Here is a 24,619-nt window from a genome sequence, read left to right as displayed (position 1 = left end):
AATGGTTACAACATAGACTTAGCAATTAGAGATTTTTTTTTTCTTTCAATATTTCATTACTGAGGGCTTGTTCTAAAGGGGAAAAATAAAATAAAATGAGTAGATGAAGTTTTCCTATCATGAGACCTAGGAATCTCAGCTGAGGGTGCCTCTTTATGAAGTGTTTTCCTCGGGGATTATTAGCCAAATATGTTACAGAAAATGGCTTGCTTTGTGATAGAAGAGCAACTTGTATTTAACTGGGGAACTGTGGTGATTATTCTTTGTTTGCCACCTCTTTTCCGTCCTTTGCTCTTATCACTCTAATCCTACTCTTTGCCCCAAGAGACCAAACCTTGTGCATTGCATCTCCCAGACTCGTTATTTGGCTTCCAGTTGGGTTGGCCAATGGGAAGTCACTGGCGTGTAATCAAGGGCTTCGGCCGGCACCCCCTCTCTATTAGTAGCTGTGCATCTCCAGGGCTGGAGCTCCTTTTGGTGGAGACCTTCCTCTGTGACTCGAGCTCTCCTTGGGCTTCTGTATCTCTCTTTATATCCCATCTCCTTCCTATCCCTGGGGAGTTAACTTCATCCTACTGTTGCTATCTCTGGGTGCCACATCACCCCTATATATCCCCTGAACTCTCCATGTCTTTGAATTATTACTTTCACAGAAATATCATTTGAACCATCTGAAGTGAATTCTGTCTTCTTCTAAGGTGCCAGCCATAAATCCTAACAGCTTATGCACTTAATGGTAGTCGGTGATAAATGATTTTTAGCATGAAGAGTTGCTTGATTATAGGTCAAATGTTGCTAAAACAGTTTTACTAACAATGTATTGTGGTGGATACTGCAAAGAAATGAATGACCGCTTGCCCTTTGCCTCAATTTGGGACAACACTGAGGTCCGTCCTGGCCCCGGAGCCTGCCATAGGTTGGCAGATGCCTCATTGGTTACTTCAATATGATTGGCTCTCCCCTCTGCCCACTCGTGCAGATATATCTCCTGAGAGCAGCCCCCAGTAAATCTTCTGCATGCAATTCTCAGTTTCTGAGACTGTTTCCAGGGAAGCCAATCTAAGTCATGAAGTGACTGGGATAAGCCTAGATCTGAGCTAGAGGAAGAATATAGCTAAAGCCCAAAATTCAGCAAATATTTAGACCGTGACTGTAAGAATCAAATCCTTCTACAGTGTCTCATGGAAAAAACTGCTGTAGTCATCAGTATAGCTATCACTGAGAATAGAAAAGGCACTTCCTCCCTTCTAGTGTTAGAGCTCGTTTTACCAAGCACCCCACAGAATGACTGCAGCCTAGCAGAACATGTGTGCGACTCCGTCAGGGACTAGGTGGGGAGACATCTGAATTGTGCCAGCTAGCGCTGTCTCCCAAACCATGGCTCCTGCTTTCTGGCCTCCGTTCTCCCTTCTTCCAGGGATGTGACTGCCCCTGCCTGCTGCAATGGGTTGGTTCCATGGAACCAAATTCGAGCATGGGTTCCTACCTGAGGCAGTCAGCTCATTAGGACTCTGAGGAGTGCAGCAAGTCAGTCTTTAAAAATAGCTGATCAAAAGCAATCACTGAATTAAAAAGGCCAGAAATAGGTTTTAAGTTTGAGCTGCAGAGGCAAGAATATTGATAGGAGTGGGCTGGGGCAAAGATAACAGTCCAGCAACAGATGAAGAGAATTCTGGGCACCTCCACAAAAAAGGTTTGGGCTTTTGAGACTCGCCTGCAAGTGTGTCAATGAGGGTGGATAAGGCAAAAAAATCAAAAGGTTATTTCCAGTGGGTGGGGAATAGCTCATGGTAGAGCACATGTTTAGCATGCACGAGGTCCTGGGTTCAATCCCCAGTTCCTCTGTTAAAAATAAATAAATAAATTTTTAAAAAGATTGTTTCCATTATCATAATTTCTCTTCTCAGTGATTCCCACGGTAAGGATCATTAGTAAGCAGATGATTGCTTTCTATCAGGAGCCAGGGAAGCTTGGAGAAGCTACAGACAACAGTCTTCAGCACAAGCGACTGCAGTCAGCTAGAATGGGTGAGCAAACCAAAGATTGGAAGAGGCAGAATGAGCGAGGTAGGCACAGAGCCTTTAAATCTACGACAATGTAATCAGCTTCAGGAAAGAATATCAGCAAAATATGCATATGAGGTAACTGGATATCTGAAATTACATTTAAATGGATTAAGTCTGCTAAAAATGATCAATAGTAATTTTAAGGCTTCTTTGTAAGATCAACCTCATACAACTCTTAGAGGTTTTTCTCCTACACAGAACAGTATGAAATAAAATCAAAACAGGGAAAAGATAACTGTACTTAATGATTGAAAAAACCCTAAATGACTAATCAATTTTCTTTGGAAAAATATGTTTGAATACCACAGCTTAAAAGGTTACATTAGTTTCTATTCCAACGCTTGAAAGTTAGCAACAGAATAATGCAATTTTCTTTGCAATAATGATAGTCTTACTGCACCTACTTAATATAAACAAAAGATAAAAACTGGTCAATAAGACAATCTGTTTATTTAACTCCCAATCTCCCAGGTAGATTCTAGCTAAATAAAAAAGGTAATCTAAGGTTAGTCTTTCATGGAAATGCTCTTTTAATGAAAAATAACCCTATTTTAACTAATACTCATTTTAAAACAGATTCAGAATTAAGAATCCTCTTTAAATTCAGGCTAATAAATTTCATGGGATTCAGAGTACTTGTAGTCCAAATAGGTTCTTACCAAAGGCTTTGCTATTACAGCCATCCAGATTTAGTGGAGCTGACCTCACAAACAATGGAGATTTGGAAACCCTAACAGAGTTACTCACAAAGCAGTCTTAATGAACTGCAACTAACTGAAATAAACATTTTGTAAGGTGGCTTCTGCCCAATTTAACCACATCCATGGAGGTAATACCTTTGGGATGGGGAGATCTTGAAATCTTCTTCCATTTTAGGAACTCTCCATTATCTCCTAGGTCTTTTAACCTCATAATAATCCAGATGGGTGACTGTGTTTTTCCCCAGCCTCTCAATGAGGAATAGCATTTGTGTTCTGCTCTTTTGGGAGTCCCCAGGCAAGTCTAAGGCAGGAATACACATGGTGCCTCCCATGTCCTGCTTCCCCCATATTCACTCATTCTCTTTATGGAGGCAGGGAGGGGTGTGGGAGCCTGAATTCTAAGTTGGCTCCCCAGATTTCCACCCCATCGTGCACATGTCCTGTATAATTCTTCCCACTTCTGCGTGAGTGAGACCTGTGAATATGATGGGATACTTTCTTTCCTGAACAAGTAGTGTGATATGACAAATGTGATAGGATAGTCAATCCTGCTGGACTTGAAGAAGCAAGGTGGCATGTCGTGCAGAAGACCACATGGCAGGGAACAGTGAATGGCCTCTAAGCTAAGGACCTCAGTCCTATAATAGCAAGGAACTGAATTCTAACAGTACACGAATTTGGAAGAGAACCTCAAGCTCCAGTAAGAAAATCTCAAGCCCAGCTGATACCCTGATTTTAACTTTGTGAGACCCTGAGCAAGGGACCCAACTCAGACTCCTGATTCACAACAGGACGTAATAAGTGGGTGTTGTTTTAAGTTGCTACCTTGGTGTTAACTGGCTACACAGCAATAGCAAACTAATACAAAAGAGGAGGGGAGGGGAAGGAATGGCTGTGATCTTGAATAGTATTAACGACTCCTCTGTGTTGTGTATATAAAGTATTTGGACTTTCTCAAAGCTGCCTTTGCATAGGCCCTCATAGCAAAGACGACGACGGTACTGTGTAATGACGAAGAACATGGGTCCTGGAGTCAAGCCATTAAATCTGATTTCCCATTCTGCCACTTAATCATTGTGCCTCGGCTTCCTCACTTATAAAAGAGAGAATAGAACAGTTCCCAGGATTGCTGTAGCTGTTAAATGAGCTCGTCTATACAAAGAGCCAAGTTGGGGGCAGAGAAACCACCTAACAAAGTTTAGCTGCTACTGTTTCTCAGGTGCCAGCCGTAATGTGAGGACTCTATCCCCACTTCCAGCATAACAGAGTTAGGAGACTCATGTTGCAGTAACAGAAACTCAAACACACTTGCTTAAATGGAAAAAATATTTTCTTTTTGCCTTGTTATAGAAAGTTCTAGTAAAGAGGGTGGTTTCAGATACTGACTGGCTGAGGCACAATGTCAGGGTGTAGCTCTCTGCACCTGCTGGGATCCTTTCTAGGCTCTGTGTCGGCTTTAACCATTTTCTGATGCCCCTAGCAGTAGTTAGTGGTGCAATGGCTTTAGTTGACCCAAATTTCAAATCCTTATACCATGTTTGGTCTCCAGGTAAGTGGAAGGAAGGAAGGAAGGAAGGAAGGAAGGAAGGAAGGAAGGAAGGAAGGAAGGAAGGAAGGAAGGAAGGAAGGAAGGAAGGAAAAAGAAGGAAAAGGAAAGGAAAGGAGGGAAGAAAACTTTTTTCCAAGCACTTTAGTAAATGCTTCCTAGTATCCCAACAGATTTGACTGAAATATACATACACCCAGAACCAAGCAGAGGGGCCAAGAAGATGGGGCAGGATTCTCTGACTGAACCTCTCATAGTCCTCCTCTGGAATTGAGAGTTAGTCAAGTCACTTCTGTTAAAAATTTATACTTGAAAATTGAGCATGATGGTTTCTCAAAAGAAAATCAAAGCAGCTTGTTATGGGTTGAGAACTGTCTCCCAAAAAAGATATGTTGAAGCTCTACCCTCCAGTACCTGTGAATGACCTTAGATGGAAACAGGCTCTTTGTAGATGTACTTAGCTAAGATGAGGTCATCAGGACAGACCCTAATCCAAAATGACTTTATAAGAATGTCTTTATAAGAAGAGGAATTTTGGCCAGGTGAGGACAGAGGTGGAGATTGCAGTGATGCATCTACAAACCAAGGAGCCCCAAGGCCCGCCAGCAAATACTGGGAACTAGAAGAGGTAATAAGGGATTCTCTTCTGCAGGTTTCAAAAGAAACATTAACCTGCTGACACTTTAATTTCAGACTTCTAGTCTCCAGAACTGTAAGACAATAAAGTCCTGTGATTTTAAGCCATTCAGTTGGTGGAACTTTGTTAATGCAGCCCTCAGAAACCAATACATCACTGTTGGTGACGATAGAAAGAAGATGCTAGGGGAGCAACAGAAAATGTCCCTTATAATCTTCCAAAGAAGCAATGAGGGTGCTTGGAAAGTAAAATCATCCAGGAGACACTGTATCATTTGTGTAATTTCACAACTAGTTTGTCCTCTACCTGCCACTCGTTTGTAACCTCTCTTGAGCTCAGGGTCATTGGAAACTCGGTAAATAATTTGGCTTCCCTCTTTCTTTAAGTGACTTTCAAGAAAATTAAAGCCAAGTTTCCAACAAAGAAATATGCAAGTGTACAAAGTGGAATGAGAAATAGCTCCTCAGCACCAGGTTAAGTGGCCACAGGGTCTTAAATAATTTGTTTTGGAAACCACTGCACGTATCACTACTGTCTCAGCAAGCAGTATAAACCACCAGTATCACAGAGAACGTTAACCTGAAGTGGTTAATGCATATAAATCCCAATTCTGCTCCCTTTCAACACAAAATAAGTGAGCATGTGGAGAAAAGAATAAGGTCACACAGCCAGTAGGTTAAAGTTATCATCTATGCTAGTTTGCTCAACACTGTCCCGGTTTTAGCATTGAAAGTCCTGTGTTTCAGGACATCTCTCCATCCCAAAGAAATCCGGTTGGTTGATCACCCTATACAGAGATTTGAATACAGGAAGTCTAATGTGGAGATGGTGTTCTTAAACCACACCAGCCCATACCTTCCATTTCAATCACTTTCATTTGGGTACGGAGCATGACATGGTTTGAATCCCCCATGACTGGTCCAAAGCCTGTGCTTTGTTATCCTATAGCACAATTCATCTCTGACCCTACAACCTAGACATCTGACAGAAGCTTCACTTTGCATCCAAAGAATGGAAGCTACTGTTGGGGCTCAGGAAGGGATGGCATATTGCATATTTTGAATTACAGTTCCTTAAGAAATGGCCAACAAAAGAAGAACACTCTGACCTGTCTTCCTTTCTGTCTTCCTGAAAGCAGGAAATAAATCTCTCATGTGAAAGGTGCACTCCCTGCATCTGGAAGGTAGAGAGACACTGTTATGGCCGAAGACAGGAAAGCCTGTGTAAACAAATCCTATTCCTTCTTCAGTTTCCTCCCCCAAGGCCAAACTCTGTCTAGATTCTTCACTAACTGAGCACCCAAAACCTAAGTTTATTTTAGTCCTGTCAATTCATCACCAATTTATTGTTTCTTTGTCTAAAAGTATAAAAGCTGCCTGCTTTGGCCACTTCTTAGGTCCTATTTTTAGAAGACCTCCATGTGCATGATTTAAAATTCATTTCTTTTTCCTCCTATTAATCTGTCTTATGTCAATTTTGTTAGCCCGGCCACAAGAACTCAAGAGAGGAGAGGGGGAAATTGCCCCTCCCAACACTGTCCTTTCTTTGCCTTCCAAGAGTCTGACAGCAGGATGCCCCCACTCCCAGCCCTCTGTCACAGCCACCTCTCACAGGAGGAGGAAATCTTCATTTGCTCAGAGGGTCCCAAGGAATAACGACAAAGTTCACGTTTCCCATGGGCTCCTTCCCTGAAATAAGACCCAGGACTCACTGAAGTCTCAGAGTGAAGAGTCAGAAGGGTCAGGGTAGCTAAGTCACCCAGCCTCTGACACTGACTCACCCTCAGCACTTTATTTCAGATCAGGATAACCTACAAGGTCTGAATGCTCAGGTACACTATGGATTTCTTCTAAAAAAAGACCTTCTGATTCTATTGATGTCCATTTTCTGACGGCTATTGCTCTTGTTAAAAGTCCTATGCCACAACTAAAGCCATTTTTAAGTGCATTACCAGTCATCTTGGAGGAATAATTTCAGGCATTCTCTTACATTTCCTTAAGCTTCCTGAACTAAAAGCAATTTACTTTTTGGAGGTGCATCAGAAAGAAAGTCCACTAAAGGCTGAATTTCCTCTTTTCTAATTCAGTCCCTTGAATGCTCTTCTCCTCACCTTTCCCCTCCCACAGAAGTTTCCCTTATCCCTCGGATTCAGACCCAAATTCTGTCTCCCCCAGAAATCTTCCCAATTTTCTTTATACACAAATAATGAAAAAATGTTTAAATTGTAACATTTTACTGTGTGTCAAACACTGTGCCAGATAGATAGATAGACAGGCACACAATCTTAGATTAAATATATATAATCTTAATCTTCACAACTACCCTATGAAGCACATAGCATTCTGATTATCTTAATTCACAGATCAGAAAATTCACTTACCAAGAAATTAAGTAGTTTGCCCAATGTCACACAGCTAGACAGAGTCAAGGTTCAAACCCAGACCTGCTAACGTGAAACTCTGTGTTCCTAAATTGTAATTATCTCACAATAATTCCCCACACATTCACTTCCAGAATCACCCATCAGGTACACAGCTCAGCTGTGGCTTAACCCATGTTCCTGGCTATTGTCCGGTGACTTTTCATGAGTGTGTCGTGTTTATCCCATGTATACGTGGAACATGCAGGATTACAGGAACTCTACTCTGTGTCTCTTGGAATCTCCAGCACTTAGCACAGTGCTTTTCTCAGTATTAATCTTGGTCTTCATCCAGATCTAACATTATGATAGGGCTTGTCTTGGAAGGAATGCAAGTATTGGTTGACTGTATACCACAACTGAGTATTTGATTCAGAAGTGCACAACATTTTATTCACGTATGTTACAAGTATTGAAATATGTGAAAACTGATGAGATGAGATATATTCCATTCATCCATTATATGTTCAGCATTATTTACCAAACAAGTATTTATCTACATTTTGTACTTAAAAGATACTTCTTTAAAAGCACTGAATAGATGCAAAGATGAATGAGATGCAGATTTTTGCCTTAAAGAATTTTCAATTAAGCAAGGCAGGTATGATTGGGAAGTAAAATAAATGAAGATGAATTATGTAAGAGAGACAGGTTTTCCTCTCAGTTTGACCCTCAAGGTGGGTGGAATTTGGACAAGAGGAAATGGGCAAAGGCAGTCCCAGCAGAGAGAAAGAACTGCAGGAGCAAGATGCAGAGGCAGCAAAGGACAGACTATATGCAGAGCACAGTGGTTCCCAGTCTACGTGAAGTATTGAGAGCAGAAGCAAGTGAGGCTAAAAAGGTAGGTTACATCAGATGGCCTCATTAGGAGGCTAAGACATCTAAATATCCTGAGTGTTTAACAAAAGGCATGATAGCAAGAGATTTGCTTCCAGAAAAATTAATGCTTCGGCAATGTGAAGCATGGATGAAAAGAAAAAGAAATGCGAAGGAGAAACAATCAGGGAAATGGGCATTGAATTACAGTGAAGATTATCAGTATTTTGTGCCTATCAATCCTCATTCACAAACTAAAGATATTTGCTATCTAAATTTCAAGTAGAATTCATGAAATACTGACTCTAAGATATTTTGTGATCTTTTGAAGAAATGTATGTAATAGATATGTCTCTTAAATTACCAATGCTAGAAACTACCGGTCAGACCTGGAGATATTGAATCTCAGCTGGTACCATCGCGTCCTCGTTCTCATCTCCATAGGTCTTTGCTTATATGCCTATTAAACAATTTATCACAGGCTGTCTTTCATTTATAATTATTTGCATATATAATGCCCATTATTTTGTCAGCACCTACAGGAGAAGAAATATAGCACAGAGGATACTGTCTGTGAAGGAATGGGGGGGCAAACTAACTGGCTTCTAACCAACCCCCACCAAGAGCAGCTTTAACACAGAGGCTGTGCTCCAGGAAGCAGGTAATGGGCCAGTAATCTCAGAAGAATACCCAGACCCTCCAGGGCTCCTCCCTAAAGCCAGGATTCCTCGAGGTTAAGAGGAATGCAGCACCCTCTAAAATGCCCTGATTGTTATCACCGTTTCCATTCTATCCAGTTTTTCCATAAAACCTCAAGCCCCCAACCCCAAGGCAGAGTCACCATCTCTAAGATATAAGCCTGCAGTGACTCCCCTTGGCCTGGCAAAGCAGGAAAGCTGTTCTTTTCTGATTTTCTCAGAATTCTGCCTCCGTGTCTCAACCCATTTTTCAGGGTACAGAGGCCGTTTTTTTGCTGCAACATCTAGAAAAAACATTGGTAGTGGATACATGTTCATTAAATTAAATTAAATCAGAAGTCACTTCTAATTTTTGTTGATGCATTTAGTTTTTTATCATCCACTGATGTCTGAACAACCACTGAGTACCTACTATGTAAAGACACTGAAGTTAGGCAGCAATATGGAAATTTAAAACATTCACAGTGAAGCGCAAGTAAATCATTAACTATAATATAGTCTTACAAGTGTTGTGATGAAGATGATCACAATTAGGAAGCCTCCTAATCCAACTGGAGGTGCACTGAAAAGCTTCCCAGAAACTGGAACTTCTACAATGAGTAGAAACAACCCAGGAAGGCAGGGTATCAAAAGCCATTGTGTAGAGTCCTGTAAGTTTTCTACATTTCCAAGTACTCTGTAACTTTAAATTAAAGACAATCTTTGACCTTATTTACTTAACTTCCTTATCTTTGAAAGAAAAAAGCTATTGAAGCCATACCTTTTATTTTAATATTCTTCGGGCTTTGGAGGCAGAGAGAACCTGGGTTTGATTCGCACCTCTTCTGCTTAGTAACTATTTGAGACCGAATTTTCTCACCTGCAAAATAGATACACTGTGTAAATGACTTTCAGGTTTGTTGGGAGAATTACAGGAGATGCTTACATAAGATATCTATCAAAGTTCATTGTTCTTGCCAAGCCAACTTCACCCCCCACCTTGCATGACTCCTCCCATCACTTCTTGGTCTCCCTGCACCCAGTCCCACACTCCTTCTTTTGCCACCATTCCTTGAGAGAGTATCTTCCAGGTGTGATTTCTGGAGTGGACAGGGTAGCCAGTGGCAATTAGAAAAGTAAGAGGGAGAGAAACCCCTGTCCTCTGATGTGATATTCAAGCTACGTGTTCAAACATTCTTTAATCACGTCATTCCATACTAAGAGACCCTCATGATCTCCCTGGTTATTATACTTTATTCCTATTCTTAACCATCATGCTTTAAATAATGTAGCCTCCCTCTTTCCATCTCAAATTTTTGCCCATGCTTCCTATTAAGGAAACTTCGCTCCACTTACACTATTCCACAAATCCGCAGGCCCAGCCCCACTTTGATGTTTTCAATCGCCTACACCTAGAACGTCTTCTCTAGTCACCTTTATTTATCACTGCTCTATCCATCTTTTGGCAACAAATTCAATTTTGCGTCTATCTCATTATGTATCTTTTCCATTTCACCAGGTGTCACATACGCCTTCTCTAAACTCCTATTCTACCATAGTTAGCACCATATGACTTAGTATTATTATTGACCACTGGTTTGTTTCAAATGCTACTTTTTTCTCTTTCACTCCTTAACATAAAGAAACCGAAATTTGCCCCTGAGACAACCAATTTAATGTCCTAATTTACAAATTCAGTCATCAAATCTGGGCAAGCTAATTTTATTCATCCATTAAAATTGACACTATTAAAAAAAATGGCTGCTTTCTTTTTGTGGCTTTCTTCTTCTCTGCTAGGCATGGTTTATCGCCTTTCCTCTGTCTCTGTTACAGATTTCTTGTGCTTTGTTTACCCTGTTACTGTTGCTAGTTTACATTGGCTCTCTTGCCTCCTTCCGCACGATCTCTCTGGGGATCTCCCTACTCTAGAAGTTTGTGTATGCTATCCAAATCGCTTCTCTGTGCTTCAAGTCTCTGTTCCCAGATCACATGCAGGTATCAGACACTCAACCTGTGCCCACGAGAATCTCTTCCTCTGTTTCCTACTGTGGGTGGTGGCACCATCATCAACCTCGTCATTCAGACCAGAGACCAGGGCATCAGCCTTGCCTCTTCCCAACCTTTCACCAACCATAAGAAATGCATCACCAAGGCTTGTTAAGTTTACTTAGGCGCTGTTCTCTGAGTTATTTTCCCAGTTCTTATCTCTACTGCTACTACTTGTATTGCATCAATGATCTCTCTGAAATGAAAATCAGACCTTCATAACCTATTTTAGAACTCTTCCAATTTTTTCTCATTGCCAAAAAGATGACCTCCCAGTTCCTTGGGCCCCCAGCTTTCTAGACTATCTAGGTACACTCACACATGCCAGATATTTACAGCCCTGCCTGCGCCGTGCACCTCACTTGTCCAGGCTGTTCCCTCAGATTGGAATCTCTTCCTCCTATTCATTCTAAGGGATTCTATTTAAACATCTTCCTTTCTGCACTTTCTCAGACCCCAGTAATAAACAAAGTTGGTCATTTTACCACTCTGCTTCTCTCCTAGAGCCTGCAGAAAGAAGCATAGCCTGCCAACAGGTGAGACTCCTCCTGAATTTCTGAACAATAGAACTGTAAGATAACACATCTGTGTTATTTTAAGCCAAAAAGTTTGTGATAATTTGTCATGGCAACGTAGAAAAACTAACCTGGTATATATCCAATAAATACCTACTTTTGTACATAAAAGTTTCAATTCAGTCTGGTGAGAGCTGCATGGGAGACTGAAAACATATGTGGTAAGCCTCCCATCTTAAGGCGGGGAAATTTCTCATTCAACAAGGACTATTTGTTATCAAGTATAATACATGTTTAGGGGGAAAGGCAGCATTGCTTCCCTCAGCAGGCAATTTCAGTGTTTTATCACCATATGATCAAGCACCTCCCATGTCCAACAGAGCTCTCACTTGCCACTAATTTAAGATTATTTTCTTACGACTATTTCCTTGTGGACAGAGTATAACTGGCCAACATCTCACTCCTAAATGTCCTACAAATTCTCAAAGACAGGAATCAAGTTTGCCCTTAGAATTCTTCTCACGAGAGTTTAACTTTTTCTCAAATGCCTTTTCAATTTCTATAATTATTTTTATTTCCCTTCTCTGGATTCCTTTTTAAAAGATTAATTTGAGATGCAATACATTTGGCCAGTGCCAAGGTTAGTCTAGAATTAGAAAAAAGATTTCTCACTTTCAAGCTTCTTGTAATGACAAAACCACGCAACTTTAACAACTAATGTGTAACATGGAATTTCTCAGATTAGGTAAATGTTTGTTCAGCAATAATTCTTCTTAGCTGCTTTCAATCTATTTGAACCAGCGCCTATAAAAATTTGCATTGTTTTGTAAAGTCTTTGTCCAGGGGAATTGAAAGGGAGAGAGAAAAAAATCAGTGAGAGAAAAAAATGAGAAAATGCATTTAAGATGAAAAGACTTAGTTTTATAAAAATATATTTTTCCTAGAAATGTCTATAAAGATGTTTCTCTACCAGTATAAGGCCCTGCCTTCCTCAATCAGGGATTTTGCTTCTCTGCTTCCTTTTAAATCTCAGCCAGCATTTCAAAAAATCAATATGGTTTAGTAATAATTCATAATCCTCTCCATGCTGCCTTTGTTAGCCAGCTGGAGCAGTCATATTTTGCTAGCTGGGTTTTTTACAAAAAAGTATTCAACAACAAACAGGAATCACAAATCACAGGTGCAGAGTTCTCAGAAGCCTGTTTGTTCTGCTGCGCGGTGTCCCCACGTAAGTCAGGCATGTCCACTAATTTTGATATAAGGAAAATTGGAGTCTTCCCTGGGAAAAGCAATTGGACACTTGCCTAACGTTCTTTTGTAAGTATAGAACAGCCGTGGCTCTTCAAGAACCGTGCTGTCTTCATTGATGTAAACCTACGGAAGCCAATGTGTGGTCTTGTCGCCTAGACCAAAGAGAGTCCCTTCAATCCATGAGCTTGTTAAGTGTTTGTTTGTTTGTTTGTTTATAGAATGAATAAGCAAAATACTTTTTAGAATTGTGTATTTGTGACAGTCAATTCTGTAAGTCGACTTGGCTAGGCTCTAATACTCAGTTACTTAATCAGCACTAATCTAGGTGTCATGAATGTATTTTGTAGACATGATTAACATCTCTAATAAGTTAACTCTAAGTAAAGGAGACCACCCTGCATCATGCAATCAGATGAGAGTAGACCTCATGCAATCAGATGAGAGTCTTTAAGAGCAAAACTGAGGCTCCTTGAAGAAGGAGAAATTCTGCCTCAACACTGCAGCATCAGCCTTCTCCCCAAAGAGTTTCCAGCCTGCTGGCCTCCTCCTTCCCCCAGATTTCAGACTTGCCAGCCCCCATAATAATGTAAGTTATTCATGGCCTAACTACTGGTTCAGTTTCCCTGGAGCACTCTAAATGATGTAGTACTGGTTTTCAAAGTATGTAGATACTATTGAGATTTAAACACATAAATTGACTTCAAATATATTTCTATGTAGTAATATTTGTCACTATGTATTTTCACAATTGCTCAATAACTAGTAAAATAAAAATTATACCTAAGAAAATCTGCAAAAAGTTTTTGACATTAATCAAGTGTTCTTAAGCTAAGAAAACTTGGGAAAATTTGGGAAGTTTAAGATGACTACTCAGTCTGGAAACTAGATTTTGCCAACTCTATAGAAGAACAGACTTTATGCATGACTTTGACTATGAAAGGTGGAGAAACAGATACCCTGAGGCTCAGAGTGTAAAATCACAGGCTGCTTTCAGGCAACTGCTGGGCGGAAGGTTATATGATCTACCTTCAGAAACCTTGCCTTACGCCAGCCCTTATGGTACTGCAACTGTCTGCATCCCTTCAGAGGCTCCATGAGGGTAAAGCTTACAACGCCCACTCATAACAGGCAAAGCAATAACTACCACACCTTGAGCACATCCCATGCGCTTTGCCTCTTTATATAAAGTATCCCATGAATATAGGTTATTCTCAAAATCCTATAAAATAGGAGTTACTTGAAACACGTGTTTACATGTGAAAAAACTGGACCTTGGAGAATTAATTGCCCAAAGTGTCTTTAGATTTATGCTGATTACCTAGCACTCATTAGAGTGCTTTGTACATTGCAGGTGCTCACTAAATATTTGGTGAATGAAGTAATACAGATGTTCCAAAGAGAACTAAATGCAAATCATTTATTTAACAGATGAGGAAACTGAGGCCAAGAAAGACTAAGTGACTCATCCACAAAGCACTGCAGATTAATGGCACCAGAAGCCAGTTCTCGTCTGTTCGGCCAGGATATCACAGAAGTGATGTTTATGTATCTAATAGCTGTAGCTTCCTAGGCCCTTTGCAGGGTGAAAATGTCCCTGTACCAGCTAACCAAGGGTCATGTTTGGGCTTTGAGTAGGAAAATTTAGCTACTAATCCTTCCCTCTCAGCTCCCCAGACTGTCCCTGCCCAGGACCAATGCAGTCTTCAAGAAAAGCAGATGACTGATGATTTCAGTCTTCTCTTGATGAAAAATGACAAACCAAAAAACCCTCTCCTAACCCATCCAGCTAGTAAGTTATTCATCTGAGTTTAGAAATCTTGCTTAGATGTGCAAGGATGTGTAATATTTGTGTAGGACATGTATAACTTTGCCCAAAGAACCTGAGAGGACCCCCAAAGTTGTGAATGTTCTCCAGCCAATGGTTCTAAGACAGGATGACACAGCTATCTCTTAGGCTTCCAAATTCCCATCAGAGACTATTTTTAGAAGTATTACCTGGGAAAGCTAATTTTGGGGGTGAAAGAAACTTTTTAAAAAATTAAAAAGAGAAAGGCTGCAAGTTATAAATTTCAGAGGTGAATTAAAGATATGTAGTAGTGATAGCACTGAACTGAATACATAGATTTGAATCCAAAACCAAACATCTTAAGTGTATATGTTGTAAAGAGTGTAACAGAATGAGAACCTCAAATTCACAGTCAAAAAAACCTGGAGTTGAGGGGGAGAAAAAGCATAAGATTCCAAACTCTCAGAAATCCTAGAATTAACAACTCTCCTGGCCACTGGAACTCCCAAATGTTCCCAAGGATGAATTATCTATTTGTGTGTCTTCGATCTCTTAGCTGTGACCTGGATGGAGACATTGGAGGAGCCCAACAATCGATGAGCAATTATCTGCAATAAAGGTAAGTAAGCTTTACTTTTCCAAGATTGGAAAGGAAGGAGCTGTAAGCTGCTTCCCTTCCAAGCTCTGATTCTTGGCCTGTAGAGATCATCTTTGTCCATATGTAGAAATGTGAGTGTCAGCCGAGGGAGGTTGACGTGGGGTTCTAGGAGGTGAGCAGCCCAAACGAAAAAATGCATGAGGAGTTGCAATACCTCCAGACAGACTTCAGCCGGAGACACCATGGGGTTAGCAACACTTTATTGCCACAGGGAGGTGCGCCTATGATGCACCTGTCCCGCTTTTATCTGTTTTCTGTCAGCACATGCGCAGTCTGAGTTTCTTTGTTCATTAGGCTTACAGAATATCTCTAGCACATGCGTACTTCTATTTTCCTAGTTCTAAACCTTATATAATTGACACATGCGTGGAGCAATTATTTACTGCATACTACAAACATGCTCTGATCATGGCCTTGGGTCCCATGGCCTTAACTCATCTCAAGGCCAGCTCACATTCCACCGCCTAGGTCCTGGGGACCCTAGCCCACATGGCAGAGCATTGTGCCCAAAAACCACAACAACAATATAGAGTACAGCATCCTACTAATACACAGGCAGCTACAATAGCCAGGACAGCTAGGCTCCATCTCCAGGAGGACGTCAAGGATGACCACCAATTTTTAAGGGGGTCTTGAGTTACATTATCTATGCAATCCAATTCCTGATCTATTTCATGCAGTGCCTTAGTTAACTTCCTTCTGGTGATCTGGTATATAGATACAACATTCAATATGTAGCATAGCACATGTGCCACCCTGGCTTGCAGTGAGAATATCTAATGCCATTCTATTTTGTAAGACCACCTTTCGCATCTGGGTAGTCTCATCTAACAATTTCTCTATAACTCTTCTAGTAACATTCAGTATAGCTGATATGTGCTGAGCCAAAGCTTCTACCTGTAATTCGACACTGATGGTCCCAGCACCAGGCAGGAACAGGGCCATAGGATAAAACCATCAAGCTGCATGCTTTCCCTGGTGCCACCGGGTGTGCAGTGGGTCCCAGTTTGTGGGGCGCTCTGTTAAAATGGGCCAGATATGTCCGGGCAAGTAAGCTCTACCCCAAGTACAGCGCCCTGTCCATTTAGCTGGGAGATAACACCATCCGTGGGTGCCGCATACCCACAGGTACCCTGGTGGCAAGAAATCAGTGGGGTTTACGCCAATTAAAGGTCGTCCATCCCACCAGGTGGAGGCATTTACATTATAAATAATTTTGGCACATAGTTCTTCTGGGAGCCACCCCACTGTGCGGTTTGGAGCCTTGTGTTCAAACTGCTGCTCAAGACAGAGAGGGCTTAAATTTCTCATTTTTACATAAACACTATTCATCCATCCCCACCCATTCCATACAGTTCTTTCAATTGGGGGGGAGGCAATGCCCCGCTCACATCGGAGTATCTCTTCAATAGTCTGCCGCCGCAAGTCCCAGGGTGATTTTGCTGTCCTGTCGGCATTCCATTGAATCAAGGTGTTCCAATTAACTCTGGACACGGGGTGGAGGTGCCATGGCAGTCCATCTCCTGCGTCTATGGGAAGTTCAGTATAGACCCAACAGTGAGAGACGTTGTGGACTCGCGTGAATGTGTGTGCCCAGGAGAACATGGTATTTGCTGTTACTCTGGACAGAAGGACAGAGCAGAGGTGGACATCATGATTGGCAAATCTCTCCCTTCTGGGAGGATGCAAGCCACTTTCTCATCCTGTGAGAGTACAGTCGCACAAAGGGCTGTTTGCCCTGGGTGGTGGTACCACACCAACCTGCCATCACTAGGTTGGTTACACTCTGGGAGAGCTTCAGGAGCTACCAGTGGAACTGCCCAAAGCCGTAGGGCTTCTGCTCCTTTAAGTAGGGACACTCCTGTGTTCCCTAGAGTAACATGCACATCAAAAGGCCATTCCCCCACTCATGGGGTTACCTGCAGGGCTTTCTCTAGCCCATCACCCCATGGTTCCAAAAGGGTTAGCCAGGGGCCTTCAGTCTGGACCTGATTCTTCCATGTCCAGGTGTCCTGTTTTCCCGAGTTCAACATCCTGGGGGCATGTAATATTAACGTGTGCCCCACTGTTGAGACATCGGAGGCATTCTACATGGGCCCAACTCTGAGCCTCTGAATAGTCCCTTGCAATAACTTTTCTAGTAGGCTCATACCGTGTATGTAGGTTGTTCATTTAAAAGATGTACCACCTGCGGCAAGACACTGTGGTTTGAGAGCCCTCAGTTTGTCCTTTAATAGGCCATTGTATCGTTCAATCATTCCTGCTGCTTGAGGATGGTAAGGCACATGCAATATCCAGTTAATATCATTTTCCTTGGCCCATTCCTAGGTCTGTTGGGCAGTAAAAGGGGCCCCTGTATCACTTTGTATTTTTAAGGGTATCCCATAAAAGACCCATAAAACTTCCAGTGCTCTAATAGTAGAGTCTTATGTAGCTCGGGGCACATGGTGAGCAAAATCTAGACCAGTAGCGGTGTCTACCGCTGTCAGCAGGTACCGCAAGCCTGTACTAGGTGCAAAGAGGCCTACGTAACCTATTTGCCATACCTACAATGGCTGAATTCTCCATGCAATCTTCCCCATCTGTTGGGGCCATTGCCGCCGGCGCAGGTGGTGCTTAGCCCACCATGGACATTGCCGCACGGCATCTTTGGCTTCACTGTGGCTCAGGTGCAGGCCCCACCAGTCGGCTACCTGCCTCATTGTGTATGAGCCTACATGACCAAAGTTTCTTATGGAGCCAAGGACCTATGTTGGGTCCTGGAACCATGGCCTGTACAGGGCAAAGTTGGGCTAGCACATCAGCAGCATCATTGCCCGGTGCCAGGGCTGGGCGGTGCCCTGGTACATGGTAAACAGTATACTGGCCTTCTTGGCCTTTATCCCATAACTGTTTCCACATCTGTTGTCCTCATAGGGGCCGGTGCCCAATCATCCAGTCTTGCAGGGCCCATTGGGGTATCCACGTTGCATGGCCCAACTATCGGTGCAAATCTGCAAGGGACTAGGTTCATTCATCAACACCAGCCATACTGCTCGTAACTAAGCCCATTGGCTGGATTGGCCTTCTCCGGTCTCATACCAGAAGGCTTCAGTGGCAGGGTGCAGGGCTACTGCAACCCAAGTGGGCGGACTGCCCTTACAACATCCATCAGTATACCAAGCAGTTCCCGGGGGTGGCCCTTTCCCTTCACAAAAGGGACTGGGCATAGGGTCCACCCCTTGTTGTGGGAGCATCTGTACGTCAGGCGCAACAAATCTCACAGGCTCTAACACCTGCTGCAACTCTGCAGCCAAGGGGCTAGCAGTGTACTGGGCCCTCTCTTCCAAATAAGCACCCCACTTCGTCAGAGCTGGGGTTTGGGCAGTTCCCGATTGGGGTTGCTTTGCCCATGTCTGTACCCACCCTGCAATAGGGCATGTGGTCTGCACTTGGACCTCTTGCTTCCCCGTCAGGGGTTCAGTGGCAATCAAGGATGCATAAGTTGCTGGCAATTTCTCAATCAGAGAATAACAACATTTAGCCCCTTTCCACAACTGAGACCAGAATCCTATGGGCACTTTCCTTTGCCCATGTTTCTGCCATAAGCCCCAGCCATATCCATCATTGTCCACATGGACTGTCAACCAGAAAGGAAGGTCTGGATCTATAACGTGAAGCGTTTGCACTTGGGCCACCACCCTCTTAGTTTCAACAAATGCGTATTTGGTCTCATCAGACCAATTCCAGACTTCTCCATTTTTAATCAGTTTACATAGAGGTTTGGCTATTTGGGCCAAATGAGGAATAAATACCTGCCAGTATCCCAGAGGACTTAAATAAGTCTGTAACTGCTAAACTGTTTCAGGGCGGGAATATGCCTGGATCGTGTCTATTACTGCTCCAGGCAGCACTTTTGTCTTACCCGACCAGACAGCACCTGAGAATCTGACAGAATATCCAGGTCCTTGCACTTTGTCCTTGTTCATGGTCCACCACCCGCCCGCCAGGGCTTCTCGCAGCGCTGTGGCACTGGTTTCCAAATCTGAAAGCGAATCAGAAGTTAGAATTATGTCATCTATATAATGGAACACATGAACAGTATCCGGTTTGCTCCATGTAGCCAGGTCCTGGGCCACCAGGCCATGGCACAGTGTGGGGCTGTGCAGATATCCCTGCGGCAACACAACAAATGTCCATTGTCTGACTTCCCAGGTGAAGGCAAACTGTTCTTGGCTCTCAGGGACTATGTCTATCAAGAAGAATGCATTAGACAGATCAACCACATAGTGACAAGTACCCAGTCTATGGGACAGCCGGTCCATCAAATCTGTTATATTCATCACAGCTGCATGCATGAGGGGAGTGACTTTATTCAGTTCCCGATAGTCCACTGTCATCCTCCAGGAGCTGTATGGCTTCTGCACTGGTCACACTGGAGAGTTATATGGGCTATGCGTAGCCCGAGTTACATTGGCTTCCTCAAGCTTTAGAATAGTCTGTCCTATTTCCTCATGGCCTCCGGGCAATCGATATTGCCGGACAGCCACCATTCGTGTGGCCTGTGGCAAAATTAAAGGTGCGTGATGAGGATGCCCCCATATAACTGTTTTCACCACGTGAACTCTCAGGTGAAACTCCCCTTGAGTCATCTGTATTTGCAATCCTTGCAAAATGTCTATCCCCAGAATATATTCAGCTATTGGGGATATATGCACTTCATTTGCAGCATGGGGGCAGATGGCCAATGCCCAAAATCAGAGTCTCTTGTTTAACATACATTTGCTTGTTTCCATATCCTTCTATATCAACCCATGGCCCCTGAAAACGTTCCAGATTTCCATGCACCAATGTAATTTCAGCTCCTGTGTCTACTAGTGCCAGTATTCACTGTTTATTCATGGGGGACCAGTGGATAGTCAGTTCAACATGTAGCCTCCGGTCACTGGGATGCCCCCCGTCCTGAACACCTTGGCCTTCCTCCTAGTCTGGGAGGAAATCAGCAAAGGCCACCTCTCAGGCCTGTTGGGAGGTTGGCAACGGAGAATATTGTTGCTCAGGCCATAATTGCTTCCTTAAGGCCATCAGCACCTCCAAAGGTTGGCCATGTAATTTTACACGGTTTAGGCCAGCTGCCAGTAAATCACACCATATCTGCTGGCAATCTAGCTTTTGGGGCCCTCCTAAAATTGGAGGATTCCCCTTTTTCCTCCTCTGTGTGGACTTCCCTTTCTGAGTCACTGCACAGGAGGAGGGGGTCTTGGACTCACCTTGAGTCTTGGCAGCACGTACCCCCTTTCGGCGCACCTCTCTGTCCCCCAGACGAGCCAGAGCCTCAGTTACTTCATGTATGGGGCGGTCTACATATGGTACTAGTAGGGCCGCCATACTCCCAAATGTTCCCATTGGGCCATTAGCCAAAATCAAATCTTTCATTCGAACTGTAAGGAGCTCATCATTTAGACTATGGAAATGCAAAGCGAACATCATCTGGTGCATCCATTTCTCAGACAACTTGCATTAAGTCCAAATACTTGGTCCATTTACTCGTATGTCACTCACAGTGGTCCCGCAGGAGTTCCCCCCGAGCCATGGGCTCCTCCAGTTCCACCTGCTGCCTCACCATGGGCCATAGATGCAGTGGAAAGGGGCTAGGGGTCAGGCTTACTGCTCTCAGAGACAGTGGGACCAGAGCTACACAGGCATAGCTGCTCTCAGAGGTGGCAGAGCTAGGACCATGCAGACACCTTTCTGCCATGCTGGGTCTCTGCTTAAGCTCCTCTTCTCTGCACTGCAACTCCTCCACTTGCATCTGTAAATCTCTCATCTCTTGGCTAGCATGCTGTAAAACAGATAAGAACATCCAGGCCACCCTCCCGGCTGCCTCTTGGTGGGCTAATGGGACATTATTTTCTAACAGCTCCAATGCCCTCCGGACATCATCTGGCCAGGGCACCACTGTGTCCCAATCCTGAGGTTGAGCCCACGTCAGCAAATAGGTGGCCACCGGGTACCATACAGAGGTAGGGGGCCACTTTGCTTCCATCAGAGCATCCCTGTCAGGGGCAGGGGGTTCAGAGGGGGCACTCACCTCATCCTGCTCACAGTGCAAAGTGTCAGCCAAGGGAGGCTGACGTGGAGTTCTAGGAGGTGAGCGGCCCAAACGAAAAAATGCACAAGGGGTTGCCATACCGCCAGACAGACTTCAGCCGGAGACACCATGGGGTTAACAATGCTTTATTGCCACAGGGAGGTGCACGCCTATGATTCACCTGCCCTGCCTTTATCTGTTTTCTGTCAGCACATGCGCAGAGTGAGTTTCTTTGTTCATTAGGCTTACAGAATATCTCTAGCACATGCGTACTTCTATTTTCTTTGTTCTAAATCTTATATAATTGACGCATGCGTGGAGCAATTATTTACTGCATACTACAAACATGCTCTGATGGTGGCCTTGGGTCCCACGGCCTTAACTCATCTCAAGGCCAGCTCACGGTGAGCCTATAAAATTAAGCCTCCTTTGATAATCAAATCCCTTAAGCTTTACTTCCTGAAATCATTTGATATAACTGGAAATGCTTAACTGCATTCTTAACCCACCATCATTCAAATCAACTTATCTGTTAACCATATTCCAGCCCTGGTGGTCTTCGGATTCTTCCATCACTCCAAGCATCCTTCTGAGGATTTTGAATTTTTTTTTTTTTTCATTTGAGTGGTTTTTTAATTCTTCAGTTCCACCTAAAGTATTACTCTCAGGGTAGATTTCCCTAAATTAGTTCTTTTTGTCTGTTATTATCTCTCACAAACACATTTGTTTTCCTCATAGTCCTTATCTCAATGTGTAAGTTTTTGGTTTACTACTTTGTTTCTGTTTCCTTTTGTAGAGAGTTAACTCACTGAAGTCAAGAATAGACACACACACACACACACACACACTCTTCCAGGATCTAGCAGAATATCTGGTATATAATAGATGAACTAAATAAACATGAATCAAATTAATGTTCTAGCTAAGAAATACAAATGTGCAAAACTAAAAATTGTACATTTATATTTGACTTGCACTTTTACAGGCCTCATATATGTCTGAAGTCTGTTTTTCCCTATATTTCTCTACAGACAGCTAATGTTTTAGGCATTTTACGTATAATTTTTCTAGAAGACTCAAGGTATAATTTTTTTTTTTTTTCATTTTAGCTTGTAATTCAATTCTGCAGAGAGTTATAGCCCTTGAAAGACCTTGAAAGGTAAAAAGGACCAGGATAACCTCTGCTGACTGTGTAATCCTGTATGACTTACCTACTTACATTGCTTAAGTTCATTATTTCCGTTTCCTTCTCTGTTAAATCGAGATAATAATAGCATTAAGAGAGTATTTCCAGGATAAAAATAAGAAGGAATATAGAATTCTTAGGATAATACCTCACACTTAATAAAAGCTCAAAAAATGATAACTGTCACTTTGATGATTTAAACTGACAATAGCAAGGTAGTTGGAAGGAATCTGGAAGCCACACATTCACATACTTTTCCTTCTCTAGACAATATTAGACAATTTTAAAAATACTAAATATGGCAAGAGACAGAATAATATTTTCAAAGAAATTCCATGTGAATTACAACAAGATATCGTATTGCCACTTTCCAGAATACATACAGCAAATTTTAATGCCTCGGCCCTTTCTGACCCTTGGTGCCTCCCAGATGTGTTAGGGATGCTTCTTCTGTGCTTTCAGAAAGGCCTGGAGGACTTTTTCAAAAGTCAGTGATTCTCCAATAGTAAATACAGATTTGCATACAATAATCAATCCGCTAATGACCAGGCTCTTAGAACTGCCACATAAGCTCTCCTGTTACCCTCCTGCAGTGTCCCTTCAACAGTCTCACATTTCTCCATCAGGTGAAGGTGTGAAGCATACAGTTTATTGCTCCTATCTTAGATCTTTTTTCTCTTTGAAAGTCAATGAAATGCTTTTTAAGATACTGTAGTCTTCCATCAACACCTTGTGACCAAAACCTACCCAGCTAATTGTGTGCCCTTCCAAACTCAACTTCAAACCTTTCAGCACTCTTCTGAATGTTTTAAACTTACTGCTTTCAGTGCTGCTTTATGAACTCCATCAGCAAATGTGACTGATGAAGTCTCAAAACAGCAGGAAAGGAGCCCTCTTTGTCAAGAACTAGTGTTCGACGCATCTATCACATCAGCAGATTTTAAAAATTCCATTTGCAAGTAGAAAATCCTGTTGGTGAGATGTTCCTAAGAGGATATTTTTGCCCATACACAATTAAATTAAAAAATCAGAAATACAAAGATTTTTCCCCCCATATCTAAAGTATAAAAAGGAAGGCTCTGCACTTAGTAAAGTCAACTCTGGGTGTAGTAAATTCAGTTCCATATGTGAGAACAAGCAGGGTTTTAGAGCCTTGGTCTCAAAGAATAAATGGAATTTGGCCTGGGGCACAAAAAGCTAAGGGCAAACAGAAGTAGCAGCCAAAAGGGAGAGAACAGAGTAGAAAAGAAAGAAAGAAGAATTCATTTGTGTCATTTTTTAGATGCCACATACAAATGATATCATATGATATTTGGCTTTCTCTGTCTGACTTACTTCACTTAGTATGACAATCTCCAGGTCCATCCATGTTGCTACAAAATTGCATTATTTTACTCTTTTTTATGGCTGAGTAGTATTCCATTGTATAAATATACCACAGCTTTTTTGTCCAGTCCATCCGTTGATGGATATTTAGGTTGTTTCCATGTCTTGGCTATTGTATACAGTGCTGCTATGAGCAGTGGGGTGCATGTATCTTTTCAAATGATACTTTTCCCTAGATATATACCCAGGAATGGGACTCATAGCAAGATTCTACTGTATAGTACAGGGAACTATATTCAATATCCTGTAATAAACATAACAGAAAAGACTAGGAATAAGAATACACACACACACACACACACACACATACACACACACACATATATATATAAAACTGAATCATACTTGCTGAACACTAGAAACTAACAACATTGTAAACCAACTGTATTTCAATTAAAAAATAAATTTAACAAAATTTTAAAATTAAAAAGAAAGGAAGAGAGTTTCAGGCTTCCTTTAGCAAATAAATGCTTGTGCACTGAGCTCTGGGGACGAAGTGTGGATATAACTGACTGTGGATAATCACTGGATTATTTCTGTTATAAGCTGAGCCCACAAACCCTTCCAGTCATTGTAGGACACAGGCCAAAGTTTATAAAATAAATAATTAGTGAATTGTCATGTAAACGCAACCAATGTGTAGAGCCAGGTTCAGCCTTAATGTAAAACTTTTTTGGCCGAAGGCTTCATAGGCTTTGCCTGAATACCCCAGACCATTCATAGAATGGTTCACTATAACTGTGTCAAATAACTCTGAAGCTAGTATTTTCAGTAACTGAAATAGGGCATAGTAGCAGCAATAGTTTTATTTAATGGTTACTATTCCTCCAATCACGCTGTCTCCCCTAGAAGTAAATCA

General features: G+C 42.3%; 1 protein-coding gene across 32 annotated transcripts in view; it reads right to left on the bottom strand.

Annotated features, from left to right (window-relative positions):
• The window catches only part of LOC106730093 (endogenous retrovirus group PABLB member 1 Env polyprotein-like), a 637,472-nt gene that overhangs the window by 551,886 nt on the left and 60,967 nt on the right, over window positions 1–24,619 (bottom strand). For 28 of the 32 annotated variants that reach the window (XR_004319394.1, XR_004319430.1, XM_032478196.1 and 25 more), the window contains exons 1-3: window positions 21,189–21,373; window positions 19,023–19,142; window positions 9,644–9,742 (exon numbers count right to left, since the gene is read on the bottom strand). Coding sequence is in view for 1 of the 32 variants with exons in the window: in XM_032478222.1 (XP_032334113.1) it covers window positions 16,076–16,739; window positions 19,023–19,142; window positions 21,189–21,319 (915 nt within the window). In the remaining 31 variants the exon portion in view is untranslated. Of the gene's footprint in view, window positions 1–6,058; window positions 6,127–9,643; window positions 9,743–15,328; window positions 16,740–19,022; window positions 19,143–21,188; window positions 21,374–24,619 lie in introns of those variants that run through there. The other 4 variants (XM_032478088.1, XM_032478099.1, XM_032478222.1 and 1 more) reach the window with 4 other exon arrangements.

This window comes from Camelus ferus, chromosome 1 (genome assembly GCF_009834535.1).
Source record: "Camelus ferus isolate YT-003-E chromosome 1, BCGSAC_Cfer_1.0, whole genome shotgun sequence".
NCBI classification, from domain to species: Eukaryota; Metazoa; Chordata; class Mammalia; order Artiodactyla; family Camelidae; genus Camelus; species Camelus ferus.
Note: the sequence above shows the minus strand (reverse complement) of the source record. Positions and strands in the feature narration are given on the sequence as shown.